General features: G+C 39.1%; 1 protein-coding gene across 1 annotated transcript in view; it reads right to left on the bottom strand.

The window, feature by feature from the left end:
• Positions 1-9,244: 9,244 nt before the first annotated feature.
• Positions 9,245-13,607, bottom strand: part of CDH8 (cadherin 8) — a 409,672-nt gene continuing 405,309 nt past the window's right edge. Inside the window, exons 11-12 of the mRNA XM_027516392.1 lie at positions 12,766-13,017; positions 9,245-11,337 (exon numbers count right to left, since the gene is read on the bottom strand). Coding sequence (XP_027372193.1) covers positions 10,844-11,337; positions 12,766-13,017 — 746 coding nt within the window. The 3' untranslated portion in view covers positions 9,245-10,843. The remainder of the gene's footprint in view (positions 11,338-12,765; positions 13,018-13,607) is intronic.

The following is a 13,607-nucleotide window of genomic DNA, read 5'->3' as shown; positions in this document are numbered from 1 at the left end:
TCACAGCATCATCTTTTAGGATTTGAAATAGCTCAACTGGAATTCCATCACTTCCATATATATTTTTAATCATAGCTAAGTCACAATGACCAAAATGTTCCTTCCCTATCCACTCCAAAGAAAAGGACACACCTGGGAATGCTTCCTGGACAATGGATTATGTTTTTAATATAGAGCTACATGTGCCCTTTTCCCTGTTTTAAGATAATCATAGGTAAATATTTCAGGATATTACTCCATTAAGAAATGTTTCTTGTCAGTGAATCCATAATACTCCGGCTAAGAGTGAACTCACTAATATGGAACCTTTTTATTTGCCTTTTCTCCATTTCTAGAAAGCTAAAAAAATAAAATAATCAGACTGGCCAGACTTCTTCTGCTTGAGACTAATTATGTAATTTGTGTATTGATATATGGGGCTTCCTAGGTGGTGCTGGTGGTAAAGAGCCTGCCTGACAATGTAGGAGATGCTGGAGATGCAGGTTCAATCCCTGGGTTGGGAAGATCCCCTGAAGAAGTAAATGGCAACCCACTACAGTATGCTCCCCTGGAGAATCCCATGGACAGAGGAGCCTGGCGGCTGCAGTTCATAGGATCACAAAGAGTTGGACATGAGTGAAACGACTTAGCATGCATATAGAAGATAATAATGTACAGAAGAATAAAAGTATAGTAACATTTTCTAGAAGGTCTTTTATGTACTCCCTGTAGGGATTTTTACAGGGCTCTAAATTTTGTCATCCCTTCTGTTGTGGATGATTAGTGGAATCAGGATGTCTATTTTGAAAACCAGATCATCTTTGAGTCATCCCAATTCCCTGTAAATGGCCTCGCCCATAACATAGTTATTTGGGTCAAAAACAATAGGGCTTACTTTAAGTATCCTTTTTTTCTTTGTTTTGCACATCCCATACAATTGTTAATACTGTCACTTTTATATCCAAAATGTGTCTGGGTCTATCCATTTCTTTGCACTGACCACTTCAGTAGTCAAAGCGAAGACAATCTGTTGCTTGAACCACTGCACCAATCTCCTATCTGGGTTTTTGCTTTCATATTTTATAATCCCATTTCCATGCCAGAACCAGAGTGATCTTTTAAAAATGTAAGCTGTATCCTGTCATTCTTTACCTTTAGATCCTTTCAGTCACCTCCTTTTTGATGTAAAGTGAATCTGAGCTCCTTATCCTAGTTGAAAAGGACTTGTGTAATATGGTCTCTGTCCAACTCTCTACAACGTATTGTCACACTCACCCTCTTCTGCTGTGGTCTGTGTATCCTTATCATTTCTAGCCCATTGATTTAGTGCAGCAGAACAACAAACACAAGCTTTTCCTTAGACCTTAATGTAGTTTGTTCTTATCTAGGTGACTTCATATAGCAACTCAAGTATCACCCCATCCATTCTATGGATACTGTTCAGTGTTCCATCCGTTTTATGTTCTGTTGTGTCATCTTTTTCTATTCTCTATTTCTACTCACTTACATTTCTTCTATACCATCAAGTCTTTGGGGAAACACACCCCTCATATACCCTGTCCTATTTACTGCTGTATTCTCAGCACTCAGGTCAGTGGCAAATCTTAGGCATACATTTGTAAAATAAATAGGGATATTAGAAGTTTTGTCATATGGGGAATTTCATATGGTAAAAAGCACTAGCAGTAAAGTCCTTTGAGAGATTTATCCCTGCAGCACAATTCATTTGCAAGTGCCTGGACCTGACCTGATCTTACCTACTGATGCTCCCAGTGTACTGATCTCCTCTGTTCAAGATTCACCCTAACATTGTCTCTAGCAGGATACTGGACTTTGGCAGGGTTAAATTTATTTCTCTGAATTTTCATAGAACTGCCTGTTCACCTTTTCCACAGCATAGACAATCCAATGTTTTATTATTTATTTGTTTCTGTAATTTATCCAATTAGACTCTATGTCTTGGAAAGGCAAGTGCTCTATGATTATAGGATCTAACATATATTTTGTAAAGGAATTTAGAAAGATATTTTTTTAAGTTTATTTGCAACATAGTTATTTGTAGCTCTGTCCTTGAGCCTAGATAGTACATTCATGCATGCAACAATTAGACTTGACCAGTATGGAGTATTTCTCAAACTTTAGAGGCTGAATTAAAGAAAATCAGAGAAAAAAATAAATAATTAAAAAAAAAAAGAAAATCAGAAAAAAAAAATGGTGAAGTGATAATGAGTGAATGCACAGATTAGAGAGAAGGATGCCGGTGACTCTGATTGTGTTCGGTTAGACCATGGTGGTTAAACCCTGGCCCATTTTTATGAGGAGTCACGGAGTGGCCCTGGATATTTTTGCATGCACAGAGGAGATCTGAAGAATTCAGATTTACCCTCAGGGACCTTCCATTTTATTATCTTGTCTGAATCTCTGCATTTGTTGAAACTTTTGTTTTCTACAGTTTTCCTCCTCAGACAGCATACTGTGCTATTCCTTCTGACAACCTTCTTCTGTCATCTGTGGATAATAATAGCGGCATCTATGATTTACTAATAAAGAAACCTGTGAGAGATAATACTTCCCCTCAAGATGTATATCATATGATGGCAGGTAACTCGAGTTGGGGGAAGAGAAAACCAAACACCAGTTCCTCCAGCAAATGCCTACTAGCCTTGCAACACAGATGGAACTGCTACAAATAAAAGAGAAGGGAGCCTGCACAAAAATCACAACTTCCCAGAACTGGTAATGAGCTAGAAGGCCAGAGTTTGATTCCTGCCACTTTCCCTTATTAAGTGTGCAATTTAACCAAGAAAAATCCCTTAAGATATCACTGAACCTCATTTTGCTTGTCCCCAAAACATGCTGCCATTTAGTCAAACATAGAATTCCCATAAGCTTGAGTGTCCATGAAGATGTCAGTAACCTACCAATGTGATCTTTTGATAGTTTCTCCCTCTTCGTGTTGGTCTTTGAAAAGCTTTGGTTACTGTTGCAACCATTCTTTGGGTCTCATCTTATTTGAAAACTTCTCCTTGTAGACTTTCCATTTAGAGTCACTTCCCCCCCCCGCCTCAGTTCTTCCCATATCACTGTGTATAACTCAGTTACTATTTCTTGTCATTACAAGCCTCATGTTATAATCATAGAGAGTGCTTTTTAGTCAAAAGTCATGGGCTTTACCTTTTCAGAAACATGAATGGACTTAGAGAGTGTTATACTAAGTGAAGTCAGACAGAGAAGGAGAAATATTGTATGACATCTCTTATGTGTGGAATATAAAAAGAAATGATACAAATGAGGTTGCTTACAAAACAGATACAGAGTCACAGACTTAGAAAATGAAATTATGGTTGCCCAGGAGGAGCAACCCCACGCCCGAGGCCAGGGGCGGTGGCCGGGAGGACCAACCCCACGTCCAAGGAGCCATGGCTGCTCGGGCACAGGCGGGCCTAGAGGAGCTATCCCACGTTGAAGGTCAGGAAGGGCGGCGGTGAGGAGATACCTGTCGTCCAAGGTAAGGAGCAATGGCTGCGTTTTGCTGGAGCAGCCGTGAAGAGATACCCCACGCCCAAGGTAAGAGAAACCCAAGTAAGACGGTAGGTGTTGCAAGAGGGCATCAGAGGGCAAACACACTGAAACCATACTCACAGAAAACTAGTCAATCTAATCACACTAGGACCACAGCCTTGTCTAACTCAATGAAACTAAGCCATGCCCATGGGGCAACCCAAGACGGGCGGGTCATGGTGAAGATCTGACAGAATGTGGTCCACTGGAGAAGGGAATGGCAAACCACTTCAGTATTCTTGCCTTGAGAACCCCATGAACAGTAGGAAAAGGCAAAATGATAGGCTACTGAAAGAGGAACTCCCCAGGTCAGTAGGTGCCAATATGCTACTGGAGATCAGTGGAGAAATAACTCCAGAAAGAGCAAAGGGATGGAGCCAAAGCAAAAAGAATACCCAGCTGAGTTGACTCATTGGAAAAGACTCTAATGCTGGGAGTGATTGGGGGCAGGAGGAGAAGGGGACGACAGAAGATGAGATGGCTGGATGGCATCACTGACTCGATGGACGTGAGTCTCAGTAAACTCTGGGAGTTGGTGATGGACAGGGAGGCCTGGCATGCTGCGATTCATGGGGTCGCAAAGAGTCGGACACACCTGAGCGACTGATCTGATCTGATCTGGGGTAATGATGGAGGGAAAGGGTAGTGAGGGCGTTTGGGATGGTCATGTACACACTGCTATATTTAAAATGGGTAACCAACAAGTACCTACTGTATAGCGCATGGAACTCTGTTCAGTGTTATGTGTCAGCATGGATGGGAAGGGAGTTTGAGGGGAGAATGGATACATATATGTATATCTCCAAGTCCCTTTGCTGCTCACCTGAAACTATTACATTGTTTGTTAATCAGCTATACCCCAATACAAAACAAAATAAATAAATAAAAGGAATATAACAATTTAAAAAAAGAAAGAAAGGCACGGGCTTTAGTGTCAGACCAACCTAAGTTTAAAGCTAGATGCAAATAACTGTTTACAAGACCATGCTTCAAAAATTAGCTTAGGCAAGATTCATTAGCTCATTTTTTTATACATAAAGGAAATAAATAAAATTTTAAATTATAAATTTTATAACTAAAAATTATTTGGCAATTTTTTATAAATAAATCATTTGGCAATGCCATCTCATATAAACTTTCCATATTAGCTACATAGCCCAATTATTGAGCAGCATGATGCTCAGTGTTCATAGGAGACACATTTCTCTTTCCTTTTAGATAGACCATCAAATCAGGGGGGTTTTAAACGGCATGACCTCTGTAATACTAGTATTGGGTGGAAAATACTGGGACTAGAATATCTTTAATGTCAAAAGTACAATTGATAAACAGTAAGAACGACAAAAATTACACCATGTGATATACAGATGTGTGTTGACTAAGAGGAAAATAATGAAAATAAACCCTGGTACAGACAGAATAATCATCATAAAGAGCAATAACTACAGTGACAATAATACGCGCAGCACCATTTGGCTGACTGAGTAACTTTGCAAAGGTGCTTGGTATAGCAAAAAACGAAGTATTGGAATAGAGGACAATTTTAAAGTACATTGAAAACTACATTTCTTGTGAAATACGTTCTACAGTTATTGTCTCCACAGAAACACAATATAAAAAATATCTAATCCAACTTTACAATATTATGCATTTCATTCTAATGTCAGGTACCATGGTCATTATTTTGTTCTTAAATAAAAACCAGCCTTTAAAATCCTTTACCTTCAGTACAATTTCTCTCAAAGTTAGGTTCAGAAATGGAGAAGGCAATGGCACCCCACTCTAGTACTCTTGCCTGGAAAATCCCATGGACGGAAGAGCCTGGTAGGCTGCAGTCCATGGGGTCACTAGAGTCGGACACAACTGAGCGACTTCACTTTCACTTTTCACTTTCATGCATTGGAGAAGGAAATGGCAACCCACTCCAGTGTTCTTGCCTGGAGAATCCCAGGGACGGGGGAGCCTGGTGGGCTGCCGTCTATGGGGTCGCACAGAGTCACACGACTGAAGCGACTTAGCAGTAGCAGCAGCAGGTTCAGAAAAACAAAAAGCCACTGCTCCAGGTTTTTGATAGTATGTGATTGTGAGAAGAAAAGTTGTAAATATAAATTTATTTCTAAAAACTTGAAGATATCTGTGTGTATAAATATATATGTGTGTGTATATATATTGTCTTTTGATGTTGATATTTATGTTTAAATTGTGCATTTATATAGCTTTTATAGTGATGCCCAATCTTACCTTATTTTTTGACTGACAATGATGGGATTTCAGTCATGCTCAGCCTTTCCAACAGTGCCAGTGATGGGATTTTTTGAAATCTTATTACTGGTTGCACTGCCTTGATCTCAGATGGAACTTTCAATCAAAAAGGCAATCAGAAGGTTATACATTTGTGAGATTCCCTGCAAAGCCAGTGATCGCATAATACAACTTGTTGGAAAGGCCTACTTGCCTCCAGTCCTTATGTGGCTATAAAGAGTAATTGGCTACTTAGCTCTCAGCACCTGCTTTTCCTTCTCCAAAATACAGCATAGCCCAGAACTCTGTTGGGTCTCAGTGTGGAATCTGGCTGCTCCTAGGAGATTTCCAAGTTTCATGCAGAGACTTGTCTTACTTTAAGCATCTGATTAAGCAAACTCTCCCAAAGACACATTTGGCTCTTTCTAAGCATTCTTGTTTCACTAGTGATGTCAGTGAATCTAAGTTTTATTTTATATACATATGAACACTCACCCACACACTTCTGCAAGACACTTTTACTGTAAAGTTTATTTCCTAGAAATAGCAATTCTGCACGGCACTGCTACCCACCCCAGTATTCTTGGTAGCTTCCCTTATGGCTCAGTATTCTTGGTAGCTTCCCTTATGGCTCCCGCATTGCGGGAGACCTGGGTTCAATCCCTGGGTTGGGAAGATCCCCTGAAGAAGGGAAAGGCTACCCACTCCAGTATTTTGTCCAGGAGAATTCCATGGACTGTATAGTCCATGGGTTCACAAAGAGTCGGACATGACTCAGTGACTTTAAATGTAATAAATGGCAATTCTAACACTTGGATTTTATTTCTAGCATGTTTTAATCATCCTATTATTAATATAAAATTTTAAGTCTTACTACAGTACTCATAAAATACTATTATAAAAATTGCCTCAATACTCTTTAGTGTACATGTATGGATGTTTAAAAGAAATTTCTTCAATTTTATTTGATCAAATAGTGAACCAGGTTGAGGCTGAATTGATCCCACGTGGTGTCCAGTCACCCAGGGATGCCTCAGTTCCCAGGCATGAACCTTGGATTGTGAAGTAGGCAGAGGGAGATAATTTTGTCTCACTTGGCTCCAACTCACTGGTTCTTCTCCAGTATTTAGAGAACACTTGGGTGGGATAAATTTAAATAAAAGGGAAAAAAATCTAATGCTTGGAACACAATAATGATCTATAGACACATTAAAATGCCTATGGACTGAATAAGCATTTCATTTGCAGAATAACTACACAGGTATATGTAAGACATATGTCAGTATTGCTACGATAGAAAAACCATGCACAGAGACAGAACTTTGTTGTTCAGTTGCTGAGTTGTGTCTGATTCTTAGTGACCTCATGAGCTGCAGCACTCCAGGTTTCCCTGTCCTTCACCATCTCCTGGAGTCTGTTCAAACTCATGTCCTTTGAGTTGGTGGTACCATCCAACCATCTCATCCTCTGTCACCGCCCTTCTCCTCTTGTCCTCAATCTTTTCCAGCATCAGGGTTTTTCCAGTGAGTCAGCTTTTTGCCAACAGTATTACAGTGACAAAAAATACACAGAGACAAAACTAGTCACTTTGGTATACTCAAATCCTAAAAGTTTGAAAACCCCATCAACCTCTTGATGCAGGAAGTTTTAGCAATTCTACTGCTAAAGTAAAAAGTACTTTAAGTCATTGTAGGAGTGTGAGTGTGTGTATATATTCTTCAGATCTTTATTTAAAGTCATGGTTGCATGCATGCTCACTCAGTCATGTTTGACTCTTTGAGACCGCATGGACTGTAGCCCATCAGGCTCCTCTGTCCATGGGATTTCCCAGGCAAAAACACTGGAGTGGGTTGCCATTTCCTCCTCCAGGGCATCTTCCCAACCCAGGGATAGAACCCACCTCTCCTGAATTGTTAGGTGGATACTTTACAACTGAGCCACCCTGAAAGCCCATACTTAATTATATTTGGGGTACTCTAAAAGTGTAGTTCAGCCTTATATGAATATGATATAATTGACTTGACCCCATATTATAAAACCTTAAACGGGCTTTTAAGCACAAAGAGCCAGCATAATAGTGGCAAAGAAAATCAACAATAAAACCACACTTTCTTTCTGTCTTCTTGGGCAAAGTAAATTTTGAGATAAGATTGAACAACCTGTATACTAAATAATATCTCCTGCCCATGAAAATCACCCTATGAAGATTATCTTATTTACTGGCAAGATCCAAGGATATGGATATTATATTCCTGAAAAACAGTGTAATTTTTGTTATTCACATTTATATGCCTGTAACCTATGCCATTTCACTGAAAAGTACACTAGAAATGAGTCTAGTACGCAAGAGATAACTGAAGTAGTAATTTAGTCCACACATTGGAATAGAATGTGTGACATCATCAGAATATTAATTTTGGTTACTACTACAACTACTATTAATGATCTACATTTACCAGGTATTTGTTTTAGTCACTGTGCCAAGTCCTAGTGTATATGAAAGTCACTTTAGGTCATCATTTTAACCTCAAGAAAAAGAATTTAATAGTCAAAGTGATAAGTATTAAAGATAAACTGTTCTCAGGCAAAGAAACTCAGTAAGGAATCAGTTAAGTTGCTGAGCACTGGGAGGTTGTAAATTCTAAGTGTAATATTTAAACATTTTAGTTGATCAGTCATGTCCAACTCTGCGATCCCATGGAATGTAGCCTGCCAGGCTTCTCTGTCCATGGGATTCTCCAGGCAAGAATACTAGAGTGGGTTGCCATGCCTTCCTCCAGGGGATCTTCCCAACCCAGGGATGGAACTCAGGTTTCCCATATTGCAGGTGGATTCTTTACCATTTGAACCACCAGGGAAACCCTACTTAAACATTTTAAATCCATGTAGTCAATTCAGAATTTGATGCGTTTGGATTTGCAGCTAAAGCCCTTCTTCTCTCAGGCAACCCCAAGCCAATGAGAGGTGACAGGGGAACTGGAGGCTGTTTGTACCCGATGAGAGATTCCTCTCACGGGACCCCTCCGAACTCCTTATTTGTCAGGTCTGCATTGCAGTCTAAGGTTCTCTTGCCAAATCCTGCTTCCTAATCTCCTCACTTTGGCATTTTAAAATCTGTATCCTTGTCTGAAAAAGTTCCCCGCACAATCCTGTTTCCTTTCTTTTACCTTTTACTCCTAACTCCGCTTTAGCACTTGTTTCCAGGAGGACCCCAACTAGCAGAGCTGAACTAGCCTTACCATATACCATGTTCCTGCCCACGTTCCTTTAATGGCCCTGTTGCTATCTTCCTGTGTGATCATCACCAAGCCATTGCTCATCTCTGGTTCTTTATCATAAAGACGCTTAAAATAAAAAGTGATCCATGGGATGGTTTTGTTGAACATTCTAGAATTCTAGTTAGAGTTGATGACTCTGTTAATTGATTTCCGTCTGATTAGAAAAAAAAAGTGATGACAACAAGGGTATTTATAAAAATATATTTCACAAAGTAGGAAACAATACAGGAGTTTCTCTGAATACAATACATGGAGTAAATAAACAATATTGCATTAAAGCAAAGTAGAAAATTAAAATGATCTGCATGTAGTACTTGAGTTTTATCATACATTATCTACTCCTAAATGGCAGGTTTGCGTTACAAATTGAATATGCTCACATCTTCTAGTGCAGTTCTGTTTTGGAGTCTAATACGTTCTGTGCATCATCATGATGATCAGGGAGAGAAGTGCTAAAAACAGAAGCAGTAAAATTATGTACAAATCAGTTCCTGCTCTAAAACAGTGGGATCAACTTGAAGCATGTTTATTGGGCAGGGCGTTATGTAGATATCTAAAAGTCTAGAGTTTAAATATTCACATGAATCAATATACTTTCAGATGTTTGTGCTTGTTGTAAAAACACCAAATACTAGGATTATGAACAAAATAGAAAACAGTCCAAAAGTTTCTCTGGGAAAATGCTGCTCCTGCCATCACCAGTCACAATAACATTTTCTACTCTAAAGAGACTATTAGCTTCCCTTTGATAATATTGCCTGCCATACTCATCTCATCAAAATGTACATGTATTAAACATTCATTGTATATATATTTATATAAAACAATCTAAAGGATTATTAATGGATATAATTTAGTTTTTTTTTTCATATAGTCCCTTAATCTATAAATTACCAACCTTAATAAATAAAAGCATTAATGGACATCAATAAAATATTTATTTTGAGGATTAAACAAATAAATTCACGCGCTAGCAGTAAAACCATCTGCCTCTTATGTAGTCCACTGTGTGACACAGTTTCTCTTTGTATCCTTGTGGGAGAAGGTGAACTGGAGGGAAAGAGTAATCCTGGTTCCAGAGAACAGGCCCATTCGAATGAGATTTCTCTCCTCCCACCACTGAGCTGGCAGTCCCCACCCTGGAATGGATTACAAACATGAATATTTTAAGGCTCGACACAATATTTAAAGATGCTATTCCGTCTCTGATGAGTGGGGCCAACAATTATGTACAATGTGTGGTCAGCGTACCGTATAATCTAGGAGGCCTCCCAAAACTCCAAAAAGTCAGAATGTACAGCAGACCAAGTATTGCTTTATCATTAGTGGCAGGATCCTTGCAGGCGAAGGGGAAAAAACCATTTGCATTTATAAAAATCCTCGCAGAAGACACATATCAGCAGCAAATTTCTTGCAGGTCCATTTTTCTAAGAAAGCACCTTTTTAATTTTGATTTTTTCCTCTTTATATGCCATTCCTCTAAGGAGGAGCCAGGATCCCAAACTTTGTCTCTGGTGGTCAGGTAAATATCAAATATCCAAAGACTTCTAGACACTCCACATACTTTAATTCACACTCCACAAGATTTATAACCTCCTAACATATACTTTTTAATTTTTATTATTAACTTTTTGGTTCAACAGTAAAATGTAGTTGAGTTTATAGATGATTGGTGCTAAACTTGCCTCTAAAACAAATAGCCACATTGGTTGTATCTAAGGGGAGTGACCCTAGAATATTACAGAATGCTCAGTTCCCTTTGATTTATTTATAATAATCCACTGTCAAGTTTCTTTGTCACTTTCACCGACAGAGTAGAGTTCGCCCAGTCTCTTAAAGCGGGGACCCCAGTCACTGAGGTAGTCAAAATTCTGGTCCGAGTCTGAGGTGGTGGACTCCAAGGAGCTGAGGGAGCCGGCCACGGACCCTCGGCCTTCATAGCCATAAATCTGAATGGAGTCATATGGTGGGGCTGTGGGATCGTTATCTGCCTCGTGTAGCCGCACGTTTATAAATTCATCCACATCAACACCGTTCGGAACCGGCGCAAGCCCTTGCCTTGGCATAAACTGCAAATCTGGTTTAATATCTTTACGGGGTAAAAATCCATTAATTCCATCTGGGTTTTGTAAAGTTGCAATGTCAAAAGCCTCTGTGTCTTCTTCCCCTCCTCCTTCGTCATCATAGCGAATGATGTTTTCTCTCACGTCTTCATCATCTTTGATAATGAGTGGCTCATTTTTGTGTCGCCGCAGAGTTACAAACAGCACCACAATGACTGTAGGAAAAACATAAAATAACAATTAGCCAGACAGACATATAATTTCACAAGTAACACATCGTGTATTTTGAGCAAGGGGCATTATTTAAAAACTTATGAACGTGTAACTTTCGTGCATTCATTTGGGAATTAAGTGAAACGCCTTTCTGAAGTATGGGCACTGAATTTTGAGTGAATATTATTCTAGGTTGCTTCTATTTGTTGAATGGTGATGAAGAAGCTGGGTTAAAATAACAAGTTTGCATCTATTCATGGTGAAGGCTACATTTAATACCACTGGGAGCTCTGGAGTGAATGACGCAAAATGTGAAACAGCACAGAGAGCATGAGTAACTTGCTGTGTGTCTTGGGCAGATCATTCAATACTTTTTGACTCCGTGCCTCTCTTCCATAAAGAAAAAGGAGCTGAATAGACTATATTGAGTATGTTTTGTATTTTTCTAATAAGTTCTTCAAGACTGTTTCCAATACAATAATGTTCATTCACAGACAAAGTGGTATATTAAGGTGAATGTCAGCTTTGAATGGGCAACTTCTTCTCTTGTGTGAAAGTGCTAGCTTTCCTCTACCTGGTAAAGTAGAACTAAAGGTGGGGAAAGGGAGAGGAATGCATTAAAAGAAAAAAAAAAAAAAAACTAGCCAGATCAGCCAAATCAAACTTGGGCTAATGACATCAAATATGGAAGGAAATGATGCTCAATACAAGATACCGGGTGAGCAGAACTGATATAACCAGGAAGGTAGTGACTGACATAACCTTTTTCCAAGGGCAGGATAAGATGTATGAATACCTTCCCTTTTGTGTCCTCTTACTGTCTAATCTCATTTTTATAATTGAATTCTTTAGCAGAAAAGTTACAAAAACATTTTCTTAATTTGCAGTCTTCATCTTAATTTGATTTTAGTATCAAGAAAACTATCTGAGAAACACAATGCAATTTTGAGAAAAAGTATTTTTTGTTTGCTTGTTTGCTTTCATCTTATCTCACCAAATTTTGTGATTGGATGGATTCAGCAACCCAACCCATACACTATTTAGATAAAAGAGTATTTTGGACACAGGAGAGCCCCCTCCTGAAGTAAACTGGTGTGCATCGGAACCCTGCGGGTCTTTTTATATAACAGTTGCTGTTGTAACCACTTAAGGTCCATCCCCACTTCCACCACAATTATTCGTAGTTTATCTTTTCACGGGTGATGGAATTGAAAAAGGCAATGAACATTTCTCTCCACCTGGACATTTACTATTACAATCCTTTTTTTCCCTCTTGGTGACCTCAAAGCTTGGAGAAGTGGAAAAGAGTTTTTCTTCCAAAGAATATTGACTAGGATTTTCTAGGTTGAGTTAGGGTTTTCTGTCCTTATTTACAGTCATTTATGAGCCAGAAAAATGGTGACCCCCTAGGCTATGAAGAAAATACATACCTAGCAGCAAAATGATGCATGCTAATATGGCGATTAAGGCGCCCATACTGAGTCCAATCGGAAGTACATAAGCTTCAACATTACAAGACTGGACAACGCCGTCACTGCTACAGCCACAGACCCGGATGGTCAGGGTGCTAGTGCTGCTCAGAGGAGGATTCCCACTGTCACTGATTATGATTGGTAAGAGATAGACTTCTTGCTTCTGGCGGTTGAATCCATTATGCTTTGCCAAAATGCTGAGGGAATTATCTGGAAAAATGAAAATTAAAGTAGTTTGCATCATTTCAAAACGGCTGCCCGAACAACACTTGTTTTTCTAGTTCATAAATCCTCTGCAATCCTCACGACAATCCCGACTCCACTGAACCACTCCTGAACTCTTCTTCTTCCCTCTTCCCATTTTCCCAATTGGCATGGACCATACACACCCTTACAGGTTCAATGACAATGGCCTCAGGATAAACTAATGGAGTTTTACCCTCACCTTGTAAATGCAAAGGATTTCTCTTGCAAAAATAATCTTCAAGTGTCCTTTTATAGAACACAAATTACCTGAAGTCCCCATAAATAAATTTAATGTTCTTTATCCAGACAATGAAAACTAGACTATAAATTTCCCCACATTTTGAAAGCCATATTTGAAAAGCTTTGTGTTACAAGATAGACTTTATGACCGTATGGCATACAAAACAATACACTTGATTCCCACAGGTACCTATTCATATAAAAAGAGTTATTTATGCTCTACAGCATTTACATTAAGATACACAAAAGTCCAATTTACTGCCAATTGGAGGAGATATGCCACATATTTTAAAATTCTGTAGAGAAGACCTAGA

Source organism: Bos indicus x Bos taurus, chromosome 18, assembly GCF_003369695.1.
Source record: "Bos indicus x Bos taurus breed Angus x Brahman F1 hybrid chromosome 18, Bos_hybrid_MaternalHap_v2.0, whole genome shotgun sequence".
In the NCBI taxonomy this organism is placed as follows: Eukaryota; Metazoa; Chordata; class Mammalia; order Artiodactyla; family Bovidae; genus Bos; species Bos indicus x Bos taurus.
This window is presented reverse-complemented; position numbering and strand designations above follow the sequence as displayed.